Here is a 27,559-nt window from a genome sequence, read left to right as displayed (position 1 = left end):
AGAATAGAGAGCCCAGAAATGGACCCTCAACTCTATGGTCAACTCATCTTTGACAAAGCAGGAAAGAATGTCCAGTGGAATAAAGAGAGTCTCTTCAACAAATGGTGTTGGGAAAATTGGACAGCCACATGCAGAAGAATGAAACTGGACCATTTCCTTACACCACACACAAAAACAGACTCTAAATGGTTGAAAGACCTAAACGTGAGACAGGAGTCCATCAAAATCCTAAAGGAGAACACAGGCAGCAACCTCTTCGACCTCAGCCGCAGTAACTTCTTCCTAGAAACATCGCCAAAGGCAAGGGAAGCCAGGGCAAAAATGAACTATTGGGATTTCATCAAGATAAAAAGCTTTTGCACAGCAAAAGAAACAGTCCACAACACCAAAAGACACCGACAGAATGGGAGAAAATATTTGCAAATGACATATCAGATAAAGGGCTAGTATCCAAAATCTATAAAGAACTTACCAAACTCAACACCCAAAGAACAAATGATCCAATCAAGAAACGGGCAGAAGACATGAACAGACATTTTTCCAAAGAAGACATCCAAATGGCCAACAGGCACATGAAAAAGTGCTCAACATCACTCGGCATCAGGGAAACCCAAATCAAAACCTCAATGAGATACCACCTCACACCAGTCAGAATGGCTAGAATTAACGACTCAGGAAACGACAGATGTTGGCAGGGATGTGGAGAAAGGGGAACCCCCCTACACTGTTGGTGGGAATGCAAGCTGGTGCAACTACTCTGGAAAACAGTATGGAGGTTCCTCAAACAGTTGAAAAGAGAGCTACCATACGACCCAGCAATTGCACTACTGGGTATTTACCCCAAAGATACAAATGTAGGGATCCGAAGGGGTACATGCACCCCGATGTTTATAGCAGCAATGTCCACAATAGCCAAACTGTGGAAAGAGCCAAGATGTCCATCAACAGATGAATGGATAAAGAAGATGTGGTATATATACACAATGGAATATTATGCAGCCATCAAAAGGAATGAGATCTTGCCATTTGCAAGGACATGGATGGAACTGGAGGGTGTTATGCTGAGTGAAATAAGTCAATCAGAGAAAGACGTGTATCATATGACCTCGCTCATATGAGGAATTTTTAACCTCGGGAAACAAACTGAGGGTTGCTGGAGTGATGGGAGGTGGGAGGGATGGGGTGGCTGGGTGACAGACATTGGGGAGGGTATGTGCTATCGTCAGCGCTGCGAATTGTGCAAGACTGTTGAATCACAGATCAGTACTTCTGAAACAAATAATGCAATATATGTTAAGAAAAAAAAAGAAGAAGAAGAAGATAGCAGGAGGGGAAGAATGAAGGGGAGTAAGTCGAAGGGGGAGATGAACCATGAGAGACGATAGACTGTGAAAAACAAACTGAGGGTTCTAGAGGCCTCCGGAGGGGGTTGGGAGGATGGGTTAGCCTGGTGATGGGTATTAAAGAGGGCACGTTCTGCGTGGAGCACTGGGTGTTATGCACAAACAATGAATCATGGAGCATTACATCAAAAACTAATGATGTATGGTGATTAACATAACAATAAAAAATTAAAAAAAAAAGAGAGCTGAGGGAAAGGCTGAATAATAAAATAAAACATCAGTAAAAAAAAAAAAACTGTGAAGTATTATAAGACAGCATAACATATGTGTAACTGGAATACCAAAAAAAAAAAGTAGCAAAGAAGTATTTGAGGAAATCATAGCAAAAAATGTCTAAATTATTTTTTTAATTTCTAAATTATTTCAAGTTTTTATTTAAATTCCAGTTAGTTAACATACAGTGTAATATTAGTTTCAGGTGTAGAATTCAGTGGTTCATCACTTACATACAACGTCTAGTGCTCATCACAAGTGCACCCTCCTTAATACCCATCACACATTTAACCCACCTCCTCTCCAGCAACCCTCAGTTTGTTCTGTATGGTTAAGAGTCTGTTTTCCGGTTTGCCTCTCTTTTTCCCCCCCATGTTCATCTGTTTTGTTTCTTAAATTCCACCTATGAGTGAAATCATACAGTATTTCTTTCTCTGACTGATTTATTTTGCTTAGCATAATACTCTCTAGTTACATCCATGTCGTTACAAATGGAAAGATTTCATTCTTTCTGATGGCTGCGTAACAGTCCATTGTATGTATATACCATATCATCTTTATCCATTCATCAGTCGATGGACATCTGGGCTGTTTCCATAACTTGGCTATTGTTGATAATGCTGCTATAAACATCAGGGTGCATGTGCCCCTTTGAATTAGTATTTTCATACTTTTTGGGTAAATACTTAGTAGTTCAATTGCTAGGTCATAGGGCAGTTCTATTTTTAACTTTTTGAGGAACCTCCATACTATTTTCCAGAGTGGCTGCACCAGTTTGCATTCCCACCAACAGTGTAAGAGGGCTCCCCTTTTTAATTTCTTAATGATGAAAAACATAAACCCACAGATTTGTCAGCACCATGATATAAATTTGGATAAAACACAGACACACACAACACCAAAGCACCTCATAAGCAAACTGCCAAAAAACAATGATAAATAGAAAATCATAAAAGCATCCAGAAATGAAAAAACAAAATAAAAATTTTAAGTAACTATAGTACAAGAAACAGAAGTAAGAATACTTTACATCAGAAATACTGTAAAGCCAGAAGACAATGGACTGACATATTTAAATGTAAACCTAGAATTGTATATCCAATGAAAATCTTTTAAAAATAAAAGTGAATAACCAGTATAAATAAAATGACTAGGATAATAAAAAGCAGAGAACTTTGTTATACTGAACAGATGAATCATTAAACATTGTATCAAAAACTAAAGATGTACTACACCTTGGCTAATTTTATTTAAATTTTTAAAAAAGAGCTTTGAAATAATGGACAAAGAGAAATGTTTAAAGTCAAAAGTTAACTTTTTTTAAAGACCAACAAAACAAAAATTTACATAGATTTGATCAAGAAAAAGGGCATAAATTCCTAAAATTTGGAATGAAGGAGGGATTACCACTAAATATCTTAAAGACATTAAAAAATAATAAATAGGGCGCCTGGGTGGCTCAGTTGGTTAAGGGACTGCCTTCGGCTCAGGTCATGATCCTGGAGTCTCAGGATCGAGTCCCACATCAGGCTCCCTGCTCGGAGTCTGCTTCTCCCTCTGACCCTCTTCCCTCTCGTGCTCTCTGGCTCTCATTCTCTCTCTCTCAAATAAATAAATAAAATCTTTAAAAATAATAATAATAAATAGCTTGAATAATAACAAAAATAAAAAACGAATGAAACAGACAAATTTCCTGCAAAACACAACTAACTCAACTGACAGAAAATGAATTAGACAATAATACTAAAGATAGAACATTAGCTCTACCATAACAAAAAAATCTTAAATGACAAATTAGACTTCCTCAAAATTAAAATCTACTCTTCAGAACATAATATTAAGAAAATAAAAAGGCAAGCCACAGACTAAAAGAGTATATTTACAAAGACTTATATCCAGAATAAAGAATTCATATAATTCAATTTAAAAAACAGTAAAATATAAGTGAGAGACATGAAAAGACACTACACAGAAAAATGAGGTGAAAGGTCAGTAAACATTTGAAAAAGCGTTCAACCTCTTTGGTCATCAGGGAAATAAAATTAAGATCATAACAAGATACTGCTACCCCATCCATATGAATGGCTAAAATTTAAAAGACTAAAAATGGAAAGAGTTGCTGAAAACGTGGGCCAAATGAAACACTTATACCTATTTTAAACTTAAATTTGGGGAGGGTTCTCACCATTGACTGAGAAGAATTGCTCACTGTGCCTAAACTATTTTGCACAAACCATATAGTTTATGATGAACACCTGCTTTCCTTCTGGGAGTGTGGAATTTTGTTATATGCTAGGTAGAGGCTGTTTATGTGACCAGTGCCCAATAAAAACCCTGGGCACCAGGTCTCAAACAAGCTTCTCTGGTTGGCAACATTTCACACGTCTTGTCAAAGTGTTGGTGGGGGAATTAGGTTTGTCCTGTGTGACTCCATTGGGAAAAGACTCTTGGAACCTTGTGCCTGATTTCTCCAGACTTTAGCCCATGCATCTTTTCCCTTTGCTGATTTTGATTTGTATTCTTCACTGTAGTAATTCATAGCTTTGAATGCAACTATATAATGAATCCTGTGGGTCCTCATAGCAAATCTTTAAACCTAGGGGTGGTCTTGAAGACTTCCAAACACAATGAGTAAGCCCGGCACAAAATATCACCTAGCCTTCATTCTTTTCAACATCTACCACTTTCTACCCACCTACAACAATACAAACACACTAATAATAAGGCCCATCAATGAAGGACACTTAGCATGTGGCTGTTAGATAAATTCCAAATCACAAACACAAAATTCCAATGCTGAGTAACAATGATAAAAGTCACCTTTAAAAAAGTTTTCAGTTAGGAGAACTACTGATGACAACTACAGTTTTCCTTCATTTAAAAAAAAATTGTTAGGGGCGCCTGGATGGCTTAGTCGTTAAGTGTCTGCCTTTGGCTCAGGTCATGGTCCTGGGATCGAGCACCGCATCAGGCTTCCTACTCAGCGGGAAGTCTGCTTCTCCCTCTCCCACTCGCCCTGCTTGTGTTCCCTCTCTTGCTGTCTCTCTCTCTGTCAAATAAATAAAAATAAATAAAATAAAATCTTTTAAAAAAAATAAAAAAATTGTTAGAAAGGTCTCAGTATTACTTGATATTTGACCAAGTCTGTATCAAAATTAACCACTAAAACTAGAAAGTAAATTGAGAAAGTGAAATAACTTTCAGAATAAATATAAAATCACAACTTCAGGGTTTGATATAAAAGCATTTGTTTTTTTAACAACTTAACTGAGGTATAGCTGATATACCATAAACTGCAAATACTAACAGTGTAGAATTTGGTGCCTTTTGGCATATATTTACAGTGAAATCATGGGCACAATTAAAATAAAGAAATTTGCACCATCCCCAAAAGTTTTCTCATATCTTCTTGTAATCCATCCATCTCTTCAACACTATTGGCAGGGAACTGCTAAACTTAAGGCATTATAAATTATTAGCATTTCCTAGAATTTTACATAAATCAAATTCAAAACGTTCATAAGAGTTTTCTACTCCCCAAACCAACAAATTTACATTCTTTAGAATCTGTATCTACTTTCTTCCTTTCACCCATAATCTACTCACTAGATTCTGGCTTTCTGCCACTATCATGCTATTAAATCAGATTCCCTTAAAAGTCACCAATGGCCTTCTAATTGCTAAACATAATAGCCCCTACTCAGTACCCATTCTACTAGACTACTCCACACAGTACGTGAAATCATTAATTACCCTTTTAAAAAAAAAAAACAAACACCTTTCTTCTCCTTAGCCAACTATCACCCCTATTTCTCAGTCTCTTTGTACTAGTTCCTCTTTTTCCGTCCTCCAAGGTGTTGTCAAGTCTTTAAAGTCTCATTTGCAAGCCCTATGCTATCATAGCAGTAGTTGTTATAGCAACAGAAGCAAATATTTATTGTGCAGTTATCATGTGCTAAGCACTGTGTTAAGAGCTTCATGTAAGATCATTGATTCCTTGTAACAATTCTATGAAATAAGTAATAATGTTATCCCCATTTCAAACACATACAGAATTAGAATGTGCTGAGTCTACATGAACCTACCATTCACCTTTAATGATTATTAACATTTTGCCAGTCTTGATTTATTAATCCACACATACACATTTTTACCTACTACAGTATTTCAGAGCAATTTTAGAATTCATCCATAAACACTTCAATATATATCTTTAACAGGTGCTTACTGCTTCTCCAATAAACTCTATTTTATATTTTTTCCTTTTTTTATTAAGTTCTATTAGCCAACATATAGTAGTACATCATTAGTTTTTGATGTAGTGTTCAATGATTCATTAGTTGTGTATAACACCCAGTGCTCATCAGATCACATGCCCTCCTTAATGCCCATCACCCAGTTACCCCATCCCCCAATCCCTCCTTTCTGCAACCCTCAATTTATTTCCCGGAGTCCAGAGTCTCTCAATGTTTGTCTCCCTCTCTGATCTCTTCCCATTCAGTTTTCCCTCTCTTCCCCTATGGTCCTCTGCACTATTCCTTATATTCCACATATGAGTGAAACCATATGATAATTGTCTTTCTCTGCTTGACTTATTTCACTTAGCGTAATACCCTCCAGTTTCCTCCATGTCGATGCAAATGGTAGGTATTCATCCTTCCATTGTATATATGAACCACATCTTCTTTATCCATTCATCTGTTGAAGGACATCTTGGCTCCCTCCACAGTTTGGTTATTGTGGACAATGCTGCTATGAACATCGGGGTGCATGTGCCCCTTCTTTTCACTACATCTGTACCTTTGGAGTAAATACCCAGTAGTGCAATTGCTGGGTCATAGAGTAGCTCTGTTTTTAACATCTGGAGGAACCTTCATACTGTTTTCCAGAGTGGCTGTACCAGCTTGCATTCCCACCAGCAGTGTAAGAGGGTTCCCCTTTCTCTACAACCTCCACAACATTTGTTATTCCTTTTTCACTTATCTTTTTTTATAATTTTTTATTATGTTATTTAGTCACCATAGAGTACTCATCATTAGTTTTTGATGTAATGTTCCATGATTCGAACAGGTGTAAGGTGGTATCTCATTGTGGTTTTGATTTGCACTTCCCTGATGGCAAAACTTTGTTTTATAATTATGCTGCATGTGGGTGCCTGGGTGGCTCAGTGGATTAAGAGCACATCAAGAGTCTGACTTAATTTCTGCTCAGATCATGATCTCAGGATCGTAAGATTGAGGCCTGCGTCAGGCTTCACGCTCAGTGAGGGGTTCTGCTTGAGATTCTCTCTCTCCTCTCTCTCTCTCCCCCCCTTCTGCCCCTCCCTCCCTACTCGCTCACTTGTTCTCTCTCTCCTCTCTCTCAAATAAATAAGTACATCTATTAAAAAAATAATAATTATTATGTTGTATGGCAACAGTAGATCCATCCCTCTGTTAAATGGCAGTTTTCCTGTTGCTAGAGAGACAAAATCCAAATTCTTTAGCATTCCTTATATTCTTTGGTATATAAGAGTCTTCAAATATGGATCCACCCTCCCTTTCCTGCCTTACCATCCATCACTTTCCTGTACTATACCCTAGCCAGTTTGGACTATCTAACATTCTTTGAACATTTCTTGCAATTTCATGCCTCTATACCTCTACTTTTGCAATGTAAAACATTCTATAAGGCCCTGTAGTTATCTGGCAGAATTCTAGGTATCCAGTTGACAGTAATTACATAAAAACTGATCCTGAAACTACAAAAGGGGAAATATAAACTCTCTTGAATATCATTCTTTTCCTCTTGAGCATATGTTTTATAAAAAAAACACAAAATTATTGTGAAATATCTGTTGTCCTTTTCTTAATCTTACCTTACTCTCTTATTCTTTCTTTATGTATATTCTTAAGAAAGCTAGTATTATGGCAAGCCTAACAACTATGTAACATGATGTTTCACCAGAAGATAATATTGTCTCAAAAACTTCTGATTTCTAAAATTATACAGCCAAAATAAGTTCTACACTACAGTGTATTCTGTAAAAATAAAGTCTTCAAAAAATGCAAAACACAAAAACCTATCATCCTTAAGATCATTGAGAATAAAACTGAGTAGTATATTTTTCCTACATAATATCCCTCTCTTAAACGTACAACTTTAGTATGTGGTCACAAAAATATATAACTGAAAGGGTATTTTATAATCATCCCACTTTTCCCTTAAGAATGTAACATCTTATTACAGAGTATTCATAGAGAACAAAACAATTAAGCTTTGAGACTTTTTAAAACTGTTTTATAGAAAGAAATGTTTTACCACTTATGAAGATTTCTGAACACTATATTTGCTATCTACTTCAGATATTATTTTATTTGGGCTATTTCAAGTTTTATTTTTAGTATAAGTCATACACAACTCAAGATATAGTAATGTCACCTTTTAATTTTCTTTAACCACTAACAGCTATGAAAAACCTACTGAAATTTTTACTTATTGTGACTATAATATTAAGACAAATAAAAGACATAGAAATGCTTTTTTTATCACTTTAAGTGCGTGGAATCACTAACTGATCATATTTTACAAACACTAAAGAATTTTCACCATGGTTCCACAAAATATCATTGCCACAGAAAATGAAATTGTTATTCCCATCTGCTAAATTTTTAAATTTTAAGAATATCAGTACAAAAAATAATACAAATGCAAGCTATTAAAAGGTATACAGATATATTATTAATAAATGTACAATAATCTAAGATTCTAAAATGAAGTTGGTATTACCAAAATACACAATCTCAGAAGTACCACATTAGTCAAAAGTAAAGAAATTAAAGGAGTCGGATCAGATAAAATGAGCTCAAACACTTAAGATTAGTTTAATTTGGTTTTTTCATTTTGATTAGCTTATGAAATCACTGCTAAGATTAATTACAAAGTGGCCTCTCCCACAGTCTCTAAACACCTTTGTTGTAGGAAAAGGAATTTAGAAAATAGGTATGAGATTCTGAGCACCTCTTCTTCACTCTAAGACAGAACTCTGACTGGGGCACCTGGGTGGCTCAGTTGGTTGAGTGTCTGCCTTCAGCTCAGGTCATGATTTCAGGGTCCTGGGATCAAGTCCAACATTGGGCTCGTTGCTCAGTGAGGAATCTGCTTCTCCCTCTCACTCTGCCCCTCTCCCCCCCTACCCAGCTTGTTCTCTCTCTCTCAAATAAATAAATATAATCTTTTTAAAAAATTACCTATGAGCAGTGGTTTTCAATCAGGGGCAATTTTACCACCACCACCACCACCACCACCCCACCCCTGGGAGCGGTAGGGGAGGGGGGACTTTGGCAATGTCTGCAGACATTTTTCATTGCCACAATTTGAGGGGGGAAATGTTACTGACATTGACTGAGTAGAGGTCATATATGCTGCTAAACATCTTAAAATGCACAAGACAACCCCCCACAATGAAGAATTATCTGGCCCAAGATGTGAACAATGCCAAGGATGAGAAGCCCTGGCTGGAAGGAATTAAAATTTGAAGATGCTGCCTTCTTATAGTCATTACCTTATAAACTAACAAACTGAATGATTCTACTGACAAAATTAGTTAGAACTCTGAAAAATTTTCTTTTTTAATGAAAATAGTACATAATAATTTCAATATTTTTCTGTATAAGAAAAAAGCATTATATATTTAATATTAAGCTACAGAAAAAATATAATAAAAGCTGATGATATTAATTATATGAAAGAGTAGGTAGAAAGAAGTTTTTGCAAATGCATAACTGGAGAAAAATGTTCCTAAATGTATTATGTCTGCCACTTAAAATACATTTTTTGATCAAATTAATACTAACTGGTAACAATATATAAAATCTAGTTCATAAAAAGTCTTGTTTAAGTTCATATTTTAACAAGAATATTGTCATCAAGGACATCTAATTGAAAATTATTTGAAAGTTTTTCCATTTTTGTATTTTACTTAACTAACAAATCACTGAACACTACATCAAAAACTATGTACTATACATACAGTGGCTAACTGTACATAATAAAAGTTTTTTCCATTTATACACACTACATCTTCTTTATCCATTCTGGGCTCTTTCCACAGTTTGGCTACCGTGGACATTGTTGCTATAAACACTGGGGTGCATGTGTTCCTTCGAATCACTATTTTTGTATCCTCTGGGTAAATACCTAGTAGTATAATTGCTGGGTCATAGGGTAGCTCTATTTTTAACTTTTTGAGGAACCTCCATACTGTCTTCCAGAATGGCTGCACCAGTTTGCATTCGCACCAACAGTGTAAAGAGGGTTTTCCATTCTCCGCATTGTCACCAACATCTTCTGTTTCCTGACTTGTTAATTTTAGCTATTCTGACTGCTGTGAGGTGGTATCTCATTGTGTTGTTTTTTTTTTTTTAATTCAATTAGCCAAGGTATAGTACATCATTGGTCTTATGATTTTGATTTGTGTTTCCCTGATGCCAAGTGATATACAGCATATTTTCATATGTCAGCCATCTGTATGTCTTCTTTGGAGAAATGTCTGGTCATGTCTTCTGCCCATTTCTTGATGGGATTTTTTGTTTTTTGGGTGTTGAATTTGATAAGTTCTTTATAGATTTTGGATACTAGCCCTTTATCTGATATGTCATTTGCAAATATCTTCTCCCATTCCACAGGTTGCCTTTCACTTTTATTGATTGTTTCCTTTGCTGTGCAGCATCTTTTTATCCTGATGAAGTCCCAATAGTTCATTTTTGCTTTTGTTTCCCTTGCCTCTGGAGATGTGTCTAGCAAGAAATTGCTGAGGCTGAGGTCAAAGAGGTCGCTGCCTGTGTTTTCCTCTAGGATTTTGATGGATTCCTGTCTCACATTTAGTCTTTCCTGTCTCACATTTATATTTTTCATCCATTTTTTATTTCATTTTGTGTATGGTGTAAGAAAGTGTTCCAGTTTCATTCTTCTGCATGTGGCTGTCCAACTTTCCCAAAACCATTTGTTAAAGAGATTGTCTTTTTTCCATTGGATGTTCTTTCCTACTTTGTTGAAAATTAGTTAACCATAGAGGTAAGGGTCCATTTTTGGGTTTTCTATTCTGTTCCATTGATCTATGTGTCTGTTTCTGTGCCAGTACCATACTGTTTTGATGATTACAGCTTTGTAATACAGCTTGAAGTCCAGAATTGTGATGCCTCTAGCTTTGGTTTTCTTTTCCAACATTACTTTGGCTTTTCAGGGTATTTTCTGATTCCACACAAATTTTAGAATTGTTTCTTCCAGCTCTGTGAAAGATGCTGGTGCTATTTTGATAGGGATTGCAATGAATGTGTAGACTGCTTTGGGTAGTATAGATATTTTAACAATATTTTTTCTTCCAATCCATGAGCATGGAAGGTTTTTCCATTTTTTTATGTCTTCTTCAATTTCTTTCAAAAGTGTTCTATAGTTTTCAGAGTACAGACCTTTTACCTCTTTAGTTAGGTTTATTCTTAGGTATCATGGTTTTTGGTACAACTGTAAACAGGATCGATTCCTTGATTTCTCTTTCTGTTGCTCCATTATTGGTGTATAGAAATGCAACAGACTTCTGTCCATTGATTTTATATCCTGCCACTTTGCTGAATTCCTGTATGAGTTCTAGCAATTTTTGAGTGCAGTCTTTGGGTTTTCTACATAGAGTATCATGTCATCTGAAAAGAGTGAAAGTTCAACTTCTTTACCAATCCGGAGGCTTTTTAGTTCTTTTTGTTGTCTGACTGCTGAGGCTAGGACTTCCAGCACTATACTGAACAATGGTGGTGAGAGTGAACATCCCTGTCACATACCTGACCTTAGGGGAAAAGCTCTCAGTTTTTCCCCATTGAGGATGATATTAGCTGTGGGTCTTTCATATATGGCCTTTATGATGTTGAGGTATACTCCCTCTATCCTTACATTGTGGAAGATTTTTATCAAGAAATGATGCTGTATTTTATCTAATGCTTTTCTGCATCTGTTGAGGGGATCATATAGTCCTCACCCTTTCTTTTATTAATGTGATGTATGATGTTGATTGGTATGCGGATATTGAACCACTCCTGCCACCCAGGAATGAATACCACTTGGTCGAGGTGAATAATCCTTTTAATGTACTGTTGGATCCTATTAGCTAGTATCTTGGTAAGAATATTTTTTAAGATTTTATTTATTTGTCATAGAGAGGGAGAGTGTGAGTGCACAAGCAGGGAGAGCAGCAGGCAGAGCAGCCAGGGGGAGAAGCAGACTCCCTGCTGAGCAAGGAGCCCGATGTGGGATTCAATCCCAGGACCCTGGGATCATGACCTGAACCCAAGGCAGATGCTTAATGGACTAAGTCACCCAGGCATCCCCTTGGTAAGAATATCTCCATCCATGTTCATCAGGGATATTGGTCTGTAATTCTCATTTTTAATGGGGTCTTTGTCTGGTTATGGGATCAAGGTAAGGCTGGCCTCACAGAATGAGTTTAGAAGTTTTTCTGCCATTTCTGTTTTTTGGAAAAGCTTCAGAACAGGTATTAATTCTTCTTTAAATGTTTGGTAGAATTCCCCTGGGAAGTCATCCAGCCCTAGATTCTTATGTGTTGGGAGATTTTTGATTACTGCTTCAATTTCTTTGCTTGTTATGGGTCTGTTCAGGTTTTCTATTTCATCCTGTTTCAGTTTTGGTACTTTATATGTTTCTAGGAATTTAGCCATGTCTTCCAAATTGCCCAATTTGTTGGCATGTAATTGTTCACAATATTCTCTTACAATTGTTTGTATTTCTTCGGTGTTGGTTGTGAGGTTAATTTACTTTTTGTCAAATATTTGAAGGAAAAAATATTAAATGTCCTAAATAGGCTTTTTCAAAATAAGCTTTGTAGCTATGATCATACATGCATTTTCTGTCCTTTAAAAAAAGCATTTTATACAACATATGTTAAGAAAAAAGAAAAAGAAGAAGATAGCAGGAGGGGAAGAATGAAGGGGAGTAAGTCGGAGGGGGAGACGGACCATGAGAGATGATGGACTTTGAAAAACAAACTGAGGGTTCTAGAGGGGAGGGGGTGGGGGGATGGGTTAGCCTGGTGATGGGTATTAAAGAGGGCACATTCTGCGTGGAGCACTGGGTGTTATGCACAAACAATGAATCATGGAACACTACATCAAGAACTAATGATGTAATGTATGGTGATTAACATAACAATAAAAAAATTTTTTTAAAAAGCATTTTAATCCTGCTGACACAGAGCAGGGTCTGATACAGCTCTGTAAAGAAAGAATGAGTGTGGCTATTGTAAAAGATTAAAAGACAGACAAGTGATAATTATTTTTATATCAAATAAACATACAGGTAACTTCCTACATTAGAAAAGGTAACAATAAACTTTTCATTACCTTTACATTTGGCTTCTTTGTTGAAACTCCTCTGTACCAACCTAAAACAAAGCATACAAATGATATTAAATTCATATTGTTGTTATTGCCTATAAAAAACATAATGTGAGTATTTTAGGGAAAAAATTAATGCAAAACTTTCTAGTAAAGGCACACTAGTTGTGCCTTTATTAATAGTAGTTTACTCTAAAAGGAAGAGTCTTACAGTAAATACATTTCCAATTTTCTTCAAAAAGTACAACTTTCAACTGAAAGCCCAAAAAATTAAAAAAGACCTCAGAGGACATGTAATTCAACTCTACGAAAATTCACAGATGAAATTGTTAGGGGCAGAAAAATGCCAAAATCATACAGCTTTTTTGGTTGAAGTTAGAGGCTAGAGCCCAGACCTCCTGTTTCCTGTTCTCATTCAGTGTCCCATGTACAAAACTAAACTACTCTCATTTCTTGGCTTTCCAGATGCTAAAATTGACCTCTGTGATTCACTTATTCCCTCTCAGCATTCATACACAGCAATAATAATCTAAGTTTCAATTACACAATAAAAACAGTTTTCAGAGAAAGGAAATTTCATTACCAACTTTTCTCAATTCCAATCTATTATTTTTAGAGTTTTATAATAGTTTCTCTGTTTGGGTTTAAGAGGAAAAAGTTCCAATGAGCTGTATTGAAAGGAGGATGATGAAGAAAAGGAGATGACTGATAATAGCTAGTAATAATTGAGATCTTACTGTTCTTAATTCCATGTACTGGAATTGAGAGGTTGTTCTATGTACTAACCTTTTTTTTATTATGCTATGTTAATCACCATACATCATTAGTTTTTGATGTAGTGTTCCATGATTCATTGTTTGTGCATAACACCCAGTGCTCCATGCAGAACATGCCGTCTTTAATACCCATCACCAGACTAACCCATCCCCCCACCTCCCTCCCCTCTAGAAACCTCAGTTTGTTTCCCAGAGTCCATCATCTCTTGTGGTTCGTCTCCCCCTCTGATTTCCCCCCCTTCATTCCTCCCCTCCTGCTATCTTTTTTTTTTTTTAACATGTAATGTATTATTTGTTTCAGAGGTACAGGTCTGTGATTCAACAGTCTTATGCAATTCGCAGTGCTCATCATAGCACATACCCTCTCTAATGTCTATCACCCAGCCACCCCATCCCTCTCACCCCCCATCACTCCAGCAACCCTCAGTTTGTTTCCTGAGATTAAGAATTCCTCATATCAGTGAGATCATATGATACATGTCTTTCTCTGATTGACTTATTTCACTCAGCATAATACCCTCCAGTTCCATCCATGTTGTTGCAAATGGCAAGATTTCATTCCTTTTGATGGCTGCATAATATTCTAGGAGCTGGTTCTTTGAAAGAATTAACAAGATTGATAAATCCCTGGCTAGGCTTATCAAAAAGAAAAGAGAAATGACCCAAATAAATAAAATCATGAATGAAAGAGGAGAGATCATAACCAACACCAAAGAAATACAAACAACTATAAGAACATATTATGAGCAACTATATGCCAGCAAATTATATAATCCAGAAGAAATGGATGTATTCCTAGAGATGTATCAACTACCAAAACTGAACCAGGAAGAAATAGAAAAACTGAACAGACCTATAACCACTAAGGAAATTGAAGCAGTCATCAAAAATCTCCCAACAAACAAGAGCCCAGGGCCATATGGCTTCCCAGGGGAATTCTACCAAACATTTAAAGAAGAATTAATACCTATTCTCCTGAAACTGTTCCAAAAAATAGAAATGGAAGGAAAACTTCCAAACTCGTTTTATGAGGCCTCTATGTATTAACCTTTAAATCTTGCAACAAAGCTATAAGGAAAAAAAATCAACTTTCCTGAAATCGTAACAACCAATAAAAGAAGAAATATCCTGTTTATGTTTAGTATAACAGCTGAGATAATAAATTTGAATAACTTAATTTACACCTTGAGAGTTTCAATATCTTCATTTATTAAAAAGAAAAAGTGATTTATCAAATGTGACATGTTATAATAGCTTAACAAACAGAATAGAAAATGGTATCAGCAGGAATGGCAGAAAAGGATCTCCAAAAAGGCTCTCTTCAATAAAAGCAGTAAGAATCCTGGCAAAAACTGTCAAAATCAAATTCTATAGAACTCTGGAAGTAAACAAAAGACCTGAAATAATCCAAACAGTATTTATTCAAGAAATCTGAATCTTGGTGAGAAAAAGAGCTTTTTAACTTGCCCTATCCCATCTCCCTCCCTGCAAGCCTTGTGTTAGACTTGAAAACCAAAAACCCCGTATTAGTGATGAAAACCAGAAAACTAATATCCCCTGAAGAGGACAGAATACGGGAAATCAAAAAGACCAAGATAAATGAAGAGGTTTACCATGTTTATGAATTGCAAAACTCTGTAATGTTAAGATGTCAATTATCCCTAATTGGTCTATAGATTCAGTGTAATGCCAATGAAAATCCCATCAAAAATTTTGGTAGGTATTAAGTTCTTTCTAAAATTTAAGCAACTGATTACTAGAATAGTTAAAATAATTTTGAAAAGGAATAAAAAATGTTACCAATACATTGGAAAATCCAGGAAAAAATCCACAAGTAAATGAACAACTGATTTCAAAAAAGATGCAAACAGAAATAACAGTCTTTTCAACAAATGGTGCTGAAACAATTGGATATACATATACCAAAACAAACAAAAACCTCAAGCCATACCTTATATTATAAACACAACTGTCATAGAGTTAAATGTAAAATTGTAGGGGCACCTGGGTGGCTCAGTCGTTAAGCATCTGCCTTTGGCTCAGGTAATGATCCCGGCATCCTGGGATCAAGCCCCGCATCAGGCTCCCGGCTCAATGGGAAGCCTGGTTCTCCCTCTCCCCAACCCCTCCTTGTGTTCCCTCTCTCGCTGTGTCTCTGTCAAATAAATAAATAAAATCTTTTAAAAAAATGTAAAAGTGTAAAACTGGTACAGAAACAAGAGAAGAACATTTTTGTGACCTTGGGTTAAACAAGGATTTCTTAGGAAAACTCTATAAAAGAATTAATAATGTAATCTTCATAAAAGTTTTAAAATTTTGCTTTTCTAAGAGTCACAAAACTCTTAGAAGATAACACTGAAAATCTTCATGATGTAAACTTGAAAATGATTTCTTGGACATGACACCAAAAGATGGTAAAGTAAAAATAGATAAACTGGACTACATCAAAATTTAAAAATTCAGTGCATCAAGAGACACAATCAACAGCATGAAAAGACAACCTATTGCCAATAAAAATCTCAGCAAGCTGTTTTTTGGATATTGACAGACTGAGTCTAAAGTTTATATGGAAAGGTAAAAGACCTAGAATAGGCAACATAATATTGAAGGAGAATAACAAAAATGGAAGATCACACTACCTGACTTCAAAACTTACTATTATAAACCTATAGTAATCAAGACAGTGCAGTATTAGAGAAAGAACAAACAGATCAACAAAACAGAATAGAGAGCACAGAAGTAAACACACATAAATACAGTCAACTAATTTTTAACAAAGGAGCAAAGATGATACAATGGAGAAAAGGCAGTCTTTGCAACAAATGGTGCTGGGACAACTTGACATCGACATAAAAAAAAACAAATCTAGACACAGAAATAATCAATAAGCTAGACTTCATTAAAATTAAAACCAGTGCTCTGCAAAAAAAATACTGTCAAGAGAATTAGAAGACAAACCACACACCAGGAGAAAATATTTATAAAATACATATCTCATAATAGACTGTTACCTAAAATATAAAAAGAACTCTTAAAACTCAAAAATAGTTCAATCAAAAAAATGAGCAAAAGACCTGAACAGACAGCCCATTAAAGAAGACATACAGATGGCAAAAAAGCATATGAAAAGACGTTCAACATCAAATGTAATTCAAGAATTACAAATTATCAAAATCCTACAGGAGAACATAGGCAGTAACCTCTTCAACATCAGCCACAGCAACTTCTTTTAAGACACATCTTCAAAGGCAAGAGAAACAAAACCGAAATGAATTTTTTGGACATCATCAAGATAAAAAGCTTCTGCACAGCAAAGGAAACACTCAACAAAACAAAGAGGCAACCCACAAAATGGGAAAAGATATTTGCAAATGACACTATAGATAACAGGCCGGTATCCAAAATCTATAAAGAACTTCTCAAACTCAACACTCAAAAAACAAATAGTCCAGTCAAAAAAGTAGGCAGAAGACAAGAACAGACACTTCGCAGAAGACATACAAATGGCTAACAGACACATGAAAAAATGCTCAACATCATTAGCCATCAGAGAAATTAAAATCAAAACCACAATGAGATACCACCTTACACCAGTTAGAATGCAAAAATTCTAAGAAGGCAGTAAACAACAAATGTTGGAGAGGTTGTGGAGAAAGGGGAAACCTCTTACACAGTTAGTGGGAATGCAAGTTGATACAAACACTTTGGAAAACAGTATAGAAAGTTCCTCAAGATGTTAAAAAGAGAACTACCCTATGACCCAGCAATTGCACTACTAGGTATTTACCCCAAAGATACAGATGTAGTGAAAAGAAGGGGTACATGCACCCCAATGTCCATAGCCGCAATGTCTACAATAGCGAAACTGTGGAAAGAGCTGAGATGCCCTTCAAAAGAGGAATGGATAAAGAAGATGTGGTTCCTATATACAATGGAATATTACTCAACCATCAGAAAGGATGAATGCATCATTTGCATCGACACGGATGGAACTGAAGGGGATTATGCTAAATGAAATAAGTCAAGCATGGTTTCACTTATATGTGGAACATAAGGAAAAGCATGGAGGACATTAGAAGGAAGGGAAAAATGAAGGGGCGGAAATTGGAGAGGGAGACGAACCATGAGAGAATATGGACTCCAGGAAACATACTGAGGGTTTCAGAGGGGAGAAGGGTGGGAGGATGGGTTAGCCCACTGTTGGGTATTAAGGAGGGCATGTATTGCAATGAGCACTAGGCATTATATGCAACAATGAATCATGGAACATTACATCAAAAACTAATGAAGTACCGTATGGTGACTAACATAATTTAAAAAAAAAAAGAATTACAAATTAAACAACAATAAGATACCACTACGTATCTACCATAATGGCAAAAAACCAAAACACTGACAACACCAAATGCTGATAAGGATGTGGAGCAACAAAAACTCTCATTCATTGCTGGTGGGAATCCAAAATGGTATAGCCATTTTGTAAGTTGGTTTGGCAGTTTCTTACAAATACTCTTACCATATGATTCACAAGTCTGACTCTTTGGTATTTACTCAAATGAACTGAACATTTATGTCCACACAAAACCTGCACCTGGATATTTATAGCAGCTTTATTCATAACTGCCAAGATGTGAAAGCAACCAAAATATCCTTCAGGTAAATGGATAAATAAACTATGGTACATCCAGACACTAGTATATTATTTAGTGATAAAAAGAAATAAGCCAGTCAGAATGGCTAAAATTAACAAGTCAGGGAACGACAGATGTTGGCGGGGATGTGGAGAAAGGGGAACCCTCCTACACTGTTGGTGGGAATGCAAGCTGGTGCAACCCCTCTGGAAAACAGTATGGAGGTTCCTCAAACAGTTGAAATTAGAGCTACCGTTCGATCCAGCAATTGCACTACTGGGTATTTACCACAAAGATACAAATGTAGGGACCCGAAGGGGTACGTGTACCCCAATGTTTATAGCAGCAATGTCCACAATAGCCAAACTGTGGAAAGAGCCAAGATGTCCATCAACAGATGAATGGATAAAGAAGATGTGGTATATATACACAATGGAATATTATGCAGCCATCAAAAGGAATGAGATCTTGCCATTTGCAACGACGTGGATGGAACTGGAGGGTGTTATGCTGAGTGAAATAAGTCAATCAGAGAAAGACATGTATCACATGACCTCACTGATATGAGGAATTCTTAATCTCAGGAAACAAACTGAGTGTTACTGGAGTGGTTGGGGGTGGGAGGGATGGGGTGGCTGGGTGATAGACATTGGGGAGGGTATGTGCTACGGTGAGCGCTGTGAATTGTGCAAGACTGTTGAATCACAGATCTGTACTTCTGAAACAAATAATGCAACATATTTTAAGAAAAAAGAAAAAGAAGAAGATAACAGGAGAGGAAGAAAAGGGGAGTATGTCAGAGGGGGAGATGAACCATGAGAGATGATGGACTCTGAAAAACAAACTGAGGGTTCTAGAGGGGAGGGGGGCAGGGGGATGGGTTAGCCTGGTGATGGGTATTAAAGAGGGCACGTTCTGCATGGAGCACTGGGTGTTATGAACAAATGAATCATGGAACACTGCATCAAAAACTAATGATGTAATATATGGTGATTAACATAACAATAAAAAAATTAAAAAAAAAAGAAAGAAGCCAGCAAGCCACAAAAAAAAAAAAAAAAAAACCATGGAGGGACTTAAACTGCATATTATTAAATGAGAAAGTCCAATCTGAAAAGGTCATATACTTTATGATTCCAGCTATATGACATCCTATAAAAGGCAAAACCCCCATGGAGGCAGTAAAAAGATCAGTGGTTGCCAACGGATGCAGGAAGGGAAGCATAAATAGGTGGAGAGAATTTTTAGGACAGTGAAACTATTCTGTATGATACTATAATGGTGGATATATGTCATTATACATTTATCCAAACCAACAGAATGTACAACACCAACAGCGAACCCTGACGTAAACTTTGGATTTGGGGTGACAATGATATGCCAACATAGGTTCACTGATTTTAACAAATGTACCCACTCTGGTGTGGATCTTGATAGTGGGGGAGGCTGTGTATGTGTGGAGGTAGGGGATATATGGGAATTCTCTATACTTTCTGGGCAGTTTTGCTGGGAGCCTAAAACTACTCTAAAAAAATGAAGCCCATTTTTTAATACACTTACTATATAATCCACCAATTGCACCTCTACGTATTTACCCAAAAGGAAAAAAGTCCATACTAAAATCTATACACAATGTTTATAACAACTTTATTCATAATTTCAAAAATAAAGCAACTCAAATGTCTATCACCTGCTACATGGATAACTAAAATGTGGCTTAAATCTATATGAGGAAATACTACTCAGAAAAAAACAAGCCACAGATACATACAATATGAATGAATATGAATGCATTACGCTAAGTGCAAAAAAAAAAAAAAGCCAGACACAACAAGCTATATGATGTATAATTCCATTTATTTAACATTCTAGAAAACACAAAACTAGAGGGACAGAAAATAAATCAGTGGTTGCCAGGGCTGGGGGAAGGGGTTTAAGAAGGAAGGTTGACTACAAAGAGCCTGATGTTACATTTGGGGGTGACAAAAATGTTCTGTATCCTAACAGTGGTGATAGTTACAAGATTATACATTTATCAAAATTCATAGAAATGTACTCCAAAAAGGGTGACATTTACCGCACATAAGTTATACACCAATAACCGATTAAAACAAACACACACACATACACACAGACAACAGGATAACATTTCACATCTATCACATTCATTAGAATTTTTATTTTAAATTCTAAAATAGCAGCTGTTGGCAAGAGAATGTAAAGCAATCAGGTATTGCTAGTGAGGGTGATAATAAATGGTCCGCACTTTCAAAAACAATGCAGTATTTATTATATGCATATTGTATGACACTGAAATTCTACTTCTGTATATTATCCCTTAGAGAGTAGCATTGAATTGGGGATATTACTGCATTTTCGAGAAATTTTTGGACATCTGTGGGGGGGCTGAGTTGCCAAAGACATTAAAAATATTTATATTTTCAAAATGCAAAGATTCATAGAAGAAAACACAACTATAGATCTTCATGACCTTGAGTTAAACACTGCTTTCATGCACAAGCAACAACAGAAAAAATAAATTTGACTTCATCAAAAATGTTTTTAAATTTTATTATGTTAGTCACCATACAATACATCATTAGTTCTTGATGTAGTGATCCACGATTCATTATTTTCGTGTAACACCCAGTGCTCCATGCAGTACGTGCCCTCCTTAATACCCATCACCGGGTTAACACTTCCCCCCCCACACCCCTCCCCTCTAAAACGCTCAGTTTGTTTCTCAGAGTCCATAGTCTCTCATGGTTCATCTCTCTGATTCCCCCCTTCATTTTTCCCTTCTTTCTCCTAATGTCCTCTATGCTATTCCTTATGTACCACAAATAAATGAAACCATATGATAACTGACTTTCTCTGCTTGACTTATTTCACTTAGCATAATCTCCTCCAGTCGCAACCACAGATGATATAAAAGTTGGGTATTCATCCTTTCTGATGGCTGAGTAATATTCCACTGTGTATGTGGACAACATCTTCTTTATCCATTCATCTGTTGAAGGGCATCTCGGCTCTTTCCACAGTTTTGCTATTGCAGACATTGCTGCTATGAACATTGGGGGCATATGGCCCTTCTTTTCACTACATCTGTGTCTTTGGGATAAATACCCACGACTGCAATTGCTGGGTCATAGGGTGGCTCTATTTTTAATTTCTCAAACTCAACACCCAAAAACCAAATAAGTCAAAAAACAGGCAGAAGATATGAACAGACACTACTCCAAAGAAGACATACAAATGGCTAAAAGACCCATGAAAAAATGTTCATCATCATTAGCCATCAGGAAAATTCAAATCAAAACCACACTGAGATACCACCTTACACCAGTTAGAATGGCAAAAATTGACAAGGCAAGAAACAAATGTTGGAGAGGATGTGGAGAAAGGGGAACCCTCTTAACTGTTGGTGAGAATGCAAGTTGGTACAGCCACTTTGGAAAACAGCGTGGAGGTGCCTCCAAAAATTAAAAATAGAATTCATCAAAATTAAAAGCTTTGTTCCTAAAAAGACATCAAAAAAATTAAAATACAACTCACAGAATGGGCAAAAATATTTACAAATCATATACCTGATAAGAGACCAGTATCCAGAATATATAAAGAACTCTTATAACTACATGAAAAGATAACTTACTTAAACATATTTTCCAGAGAAGATACAAAACATGAAAAGAAATTCAACATCATTAGTCATTACACAAATGAAAATCAAAACCTAGTGAGATACCATTTCTCCCCCAATGAAATGGGTGCAATGACAAACACAGACAGTATCAAGTATTAACAAAGATATGGAGATATCAGAACGCTTGTACATTTCTGACAGGTTTGTTAAATGGTGCAGCCACTTTAGAAAACATGTTGCTAGTTCCTCAAAATGTTAAAGATAGGCAAGATGCCGGAGAAGTAGGAAACCTAAATTTCATCTGCTCCCAGGAATTCAGCTGGATAGGGATCAAACCATTCTGAACACCTACTAATTCAACAGGAGATCAAAGAAAAGAATACAAGCAACTCTGAACAGAAGAGCGACCACTTTCTGAAAGGTAGGACATGCAGAAAAGTGAATCCAAGGCGATATTCGAGAAGATAACTGCAGGGGGAGGGAGCCTCTGTCAACCACTACCAGCAAGTGATACAGCAGAGGAACACAAAATCGGAACTTTTGGAAGTCAGCTCCGCTGAGGGACGTCACTCCAGTGGCTAAGCAGGGGGTGGAACTCTCACTGGGACAGTGTGGTCTCATGACCCTCGGGGTCACAGAAAGACCAGGATGCCTGAGTGCGGCAGAGCTACCAGGTACCGGAGCAGGGAAGCCAGCTGCAAAGATGGAGCCGAGGAGTGGGCTCTCAGCTTGGGGTTACATAAACTGTGATCCGCAGCACAGTCAGGCCACTGCTCTTCTAGCAGGGACCCAAAAAGCGGCAGATCCAGGGAGACTCCCCTTCCTCCGCTGGAAGGAGTGACGCGGGAACTCACCACAGGAACCAGCTGGGTGTGGACACCCCAAACGGGGTCAGGTGCCAGAGACAGAAACGCTCGGTCACAGGCTGGGTGAGCACAGAGTGCCACCGGAGACTGGGGAGACAGGAGTGATTCACTGCTTTTCTCTGGGGGCTCACTGAGGAATGGGACCCCAAGTTCTCAGCTCCTATGGGGTGGAGACTGGGAGGCCGCCATTTTCTTTCCCATCCTCCAAAGCTCTACAGAAAGCTTGCAGGGAACAAAAGCTCCCACGCAACCCCGAGCAGATTACCTAGCCCAGCCCCCAGCAAGGGCGGAACAATTCCGCCTCCGGCAAAGACATTTGAGAACCACTACAAAAGGCCCGACCCCAAAAGATCAGCAAGAACAGCCAGCCAAGACCAATATTACCAATCAATGAGAATGGCAGAACTCCAGCACTAGGGAAATACAGCACATAAAATTCATGGCTTTTTTCCCATGATTCTTTAGTCTTTCAAAGTTAATTTTTTTAATTTTTTTTCTTTTGAATTTTTTCCCTTTTTCAACCAACATCTTATCTATCCCTTTTTTTAAAAAATTTTTTTTTATTTTTAATTTTTACAGTCATATTCTAAACCTTCACAGTACTTAACCTTATTTTTGGTATATAAATAAGTTGTTCCCTCTTTAAAATTTTGGAATACAGTTTCTTCTAACAGAACAAAATATACCTAAATCTCTAATGTATGGCTTTGTTCTACTATCCTGCCTGATCACATTCTCTTTTTTTAAAAATCCTCTTCTTTCTCTTTTCAAGCAACTTATCAATTCCTTTTATAAAACCTTTTTTAAATTTCATTTTACAGTCATAAGCCATCCCTTCATCATACTTACCCTTATTTTTGTACATATATAAGTTTTTCTTTCTTTAAAATTTTGGGAGGCACTTTCTTCTACAAGACCAAAATATGCCCAAAATCTACTGTGTGGCACTGATCAATGCACCAGCGTGTTCATACTTGATCATAATTTTTTGTTTTTTTATCTTCTTTCTCCTTCTTTTTCTTTCCCTTACTTTTCCCTCAGTGCCAGGTCTCTTCTGATTTGTTTAGTGTATATTTTTCTGGGGTCATTGTTACCCTGTTAGCATTTCCTTCTATCGTTCATCTATTGTCCTCTTGACAAAATGACAAGACAGAAAAAATCACCTCAAAAAAAAAGAACAAGAGGCAATACCGACTGCCAGGAACCTAAACAATATGGACATTAGATGTAGGAACTAGAGTTCAGAATGACAATTTTAAAGGTACTAGCTGGGCTTGAAAAAAGCATGGAAGATATAAGAGAAACCCTTTCTGGAGAAATAAAAGAACTGAAATCTAACCAAATCGAAATCAAAAAGGCTATTGATGAGGTGCAATCAAAAATGGAGGCTCTAACTGCTAGGATAAATAAGGCAGAAGAGAGAATTAGTGATATAGAAGGTCAAATGATGGAGAATAAAGAAGCTGAGAAAAAGAGAGATAAACAACTACTGGATCACGAAGGGAGAATTTGAGAGAGAAGGGATACCACAGGATGAAACAATATTAGAATAATCGGTATCCCAGAAGAAGAAGAAAGAGAGAAAGGGGCAGAAGGTATATGGGAGAAAATTACAGCAGAGAACTTCCCTAATTTGGGGAAGGAAATAGGTATCAAAATCCAGGAGGCACAGAGAACCCCCCTCAAAATCAATCAAAATAGGTCAACACCCTGACATCTTATAATAAAACTTACAAGTCTCAAAGACAAAAAGAAAATCCTGAAAACAGCTTGGGACAAGAGATCTGTAACCTACAACGGTAGAAACATTACACTGGCAACAGACCTACCCAGAGACCTGGCAGGCCAGAAAGAACTGGCATGATACATTCAGAACACTAAATGAGAAAAATATGCAGCCAAGAATACTATATCCAGCCAGGTTGTCAATGAAAACATGAGAGATAAAAAGATTCCAGGACAAACAAAAACTAAAGGAATTTGCAAACAACAAACCACCACTCCAAGAAATATTAGAGAGGTCCTCTAAGCAAAGAAAGAGCATAAAAGTAAAAGAGACCAGAAAAGAACACAGACAATAAACACTAACAGTCGCCTTACATGCAATACAATGGCACAAATTCCTATCTTTCAATAGTTACCCTGAATGCAAGGACTAAATGCCCCAATCAAAAGACACAGGGTATCATAATGGATAAAAAACAAGACCAATCCATATGCTGGCAGTAAGAGACTTATTTTAGTCCCAAAGACACCTCCAGATTGAAAAGTGAGGGAGTGGAAAACCATTTACCATGCTAATGGACATCAAAAGAAAGAGGGGTGGCAATCCTTGTATCAGACAAATTAGATTTTAAACGAAAGACTATAATAAGAGAGGAGGAAGGACACTATATCCTACTTAAAGGGTCTACCCAACAAGAAGATCTAACAATTGTAAATATCTATGACCCTAACATGGGAGTAGCCAATTATATAAGCCAATTAATAAAAAAAGCAAAGAAGCACATCGACAACAACACAGTAATAGTAGGGGACTTTAACACCCCCCTCACTAAAATGGACATATCATCTAAGCAAAAGATCAACAAGGAAATAAAGACTTTAAGTGACACACTGGACCAAATGGACTTCACAGATATATTCAGAACATTCCATCCCAAAGCAACAAAATACACATTCTTCACTAGTGCCCATGGAACATTCTCCAGAATACATCACATCCTAGGTCACAAATCAGGTCTCAACTGGTACCAAAATATTGGGATCATTCCCTGCATATTTTCAGACCACAATGCTTTGAAACTAGAACTCAATCACAAGAGGAAAGTCGGAAAGAACTCAAATACATGGAGGCTAAAGAGCATCCTACTAAACAATGAATGGGTCAACCAGGAAATTAAAGAATTTTAAAAATTCATGGAAAGAAATGAAAATGAAAACACAACTGTTCAAAATCTTTGGGATGCAGCAAAGGCAGTCCTATAGGAAACTATATAGCAATACAAGCCTTTCTCAAGAAACAAGAGAGGTCTCAAATACACAACCTAACCCTACACCTAAAGGAGGTGGAGAAAGAACAGCAAATAAAGCCTAAACCCAGCAGGAAGAGAGAAATAATAAAGATCAGAGCAGAAATCAATGAAATAGAAACCAAAAGAACAGTAGAACAGATCAATGAAACTAGGAGCTGGTTCTTTGAAAAAATTAATAAGATTTTTTGATAAAGCCCTGGCCAGACTTATCAAAAAGAGAAATGACCCAAAGAAATAAAGTCATGAACAAAAGAGGAGAGATCATAACTAACACCAAAGAAATACAAACAATTATAAGAACATATTATGAGCAACAATATGCCAGCAATTTAGATAATCTGGAAGAAATGGATGCATTCCTAGAAATGTATCAACTGCCAACACTGAACCCAAACAATAGAAAACCTGAACATACCTATAACAACTAAGGAAATTGAGGCAGAAATCAAAAATCTCCCAACAAACAAAAGCCCAGGGCCAGATGGCTTCCCAGGGGAATTCTACCAAACATTTAAAGAAGAATTAATACTTATTCTTCCAAAACTGTACCAAAAAACAGAAATGGAAGGAAAACTTCCAAACTCGTTTTATGAGGCCACCATTACCTTGATCCCAAACCAGACAAAGACCTCATCAAAAAGGAGCATTACAGACCAACAGCCCTGATGAACATGGATGCAAAAATTCTCACCAAAATACCAGCCAATAGGATCCAACAGTACATTAAAAGGATTATTCACCGCGACAAAGCGGGATTTATCCCTGGGCTACAAGGTTGGTTCAACATCCACAAATCAATCAATGTAATACAATACATTAATAAAAGAAAGAACAAGAACCATAGGATCCTCTCAAAAGAAAAAGAAAAAGTATTTGACAAAGTACAGCATCCTTTCTTGATCAAAACTCTTCAGAGTATAGGCATAGAGGGTACATACCTCAATATCATAAAGGCATCTGTGAAAAACCCAGAGCGAATATCATTCTCAATGGGGAAAAGCTGAGAGCTTTCCCCCTAAGGTCAGGAACACGGCAGGGATGTCCACTATCACCACTGCTATTCAACATAGTATTTGAAGTCCTAGCCACAGCAATCAGACAACAAAAAGAAACCAAAGGCATCCAAATCGGCAAAGAGGAAGTCAAACTCTCACTCTTTGCAGATGATATGATACTTTATGTGGAAAACCCAAAAGATTCCACCCCCAAACTGCTAGAACTCATACAGGAATTCAGTAAAGTGGCAGGATATAAAATCAATGTACAGAAATCAGTGGCATTCCTATACACCAACAACAAGACAGAAGAGAGACAAATTAAGGAGTCGATCCCATTTACAATTGCACCCAAAACCATAAGCTACCTAGGAATAAATCTAACCAAAGAGGCAAAGAATCTGTATTCAGAAAACTATAGAATACTCATGAAAGAAATTGAGGAAGACACAAAGAAATGGAAAAACGTTCCACGCTCATGGATTGAAAGAACAAACCTTGTAAAGATGTCAATGCTACCTAGAGCAATCTACACATTCAATGCAATACCCATCAAAATACCATCCTCTTTTTCCAAAGAAATGGAACAAATAATCCTAAAATTTGTATGGAACCAGAA

At 36.8% G+C, this 27,559-nt stretch overlaps 1 protein-coding gene across 7 annotated transcripts in view; it reads right to left on the bottom strand.

The window, feature by feature from the left end:
• Positions 1-27,559, bottom strand: part of DOCK3 (dedicator of cytokinesis 3) — a 525,427-nt gene that overhangs the window by 370,012 nt on the left and 127,856 nt on the right. For all 7 annotated transcript variants that reach the window (XM_025885347.2, XM_073901288.1, XM_073901292.1 and 4 more), the window contains one exon: positions 13,001-13,041. In XM_025885347.2, coding sequence (XP_025741132.1) covers positions 13,001-13,041 — 41 coding nt within the window. Of the gene's footprint in view, positions 1-13,000; positions 13,042-27,559 lie in introns of those variants that run through there.

The sequence above is a fragment of the Callorhinus ursinus genome, unplaced genomic scaffold, assembly GCF_003265705.2.
Source record: "Callorhinus ursinus isolate GAN/ISIS: 27379988/994484 unplaced genomic scaffold, GSC_fseal_2.0 scaffold15, whole genome shotgun sequence".
NCBI classification, from domain to species: Eukaryota; Metazoa; Chordata; class Mammalia; order Carnivora; family Otariidae; genus Callorhinus; species Callorhinus ursinus.
Note: the sequence above shows the minus strand (reverse complement) of the source record. Positions and strands in the feature narration are given on the sequence as shown.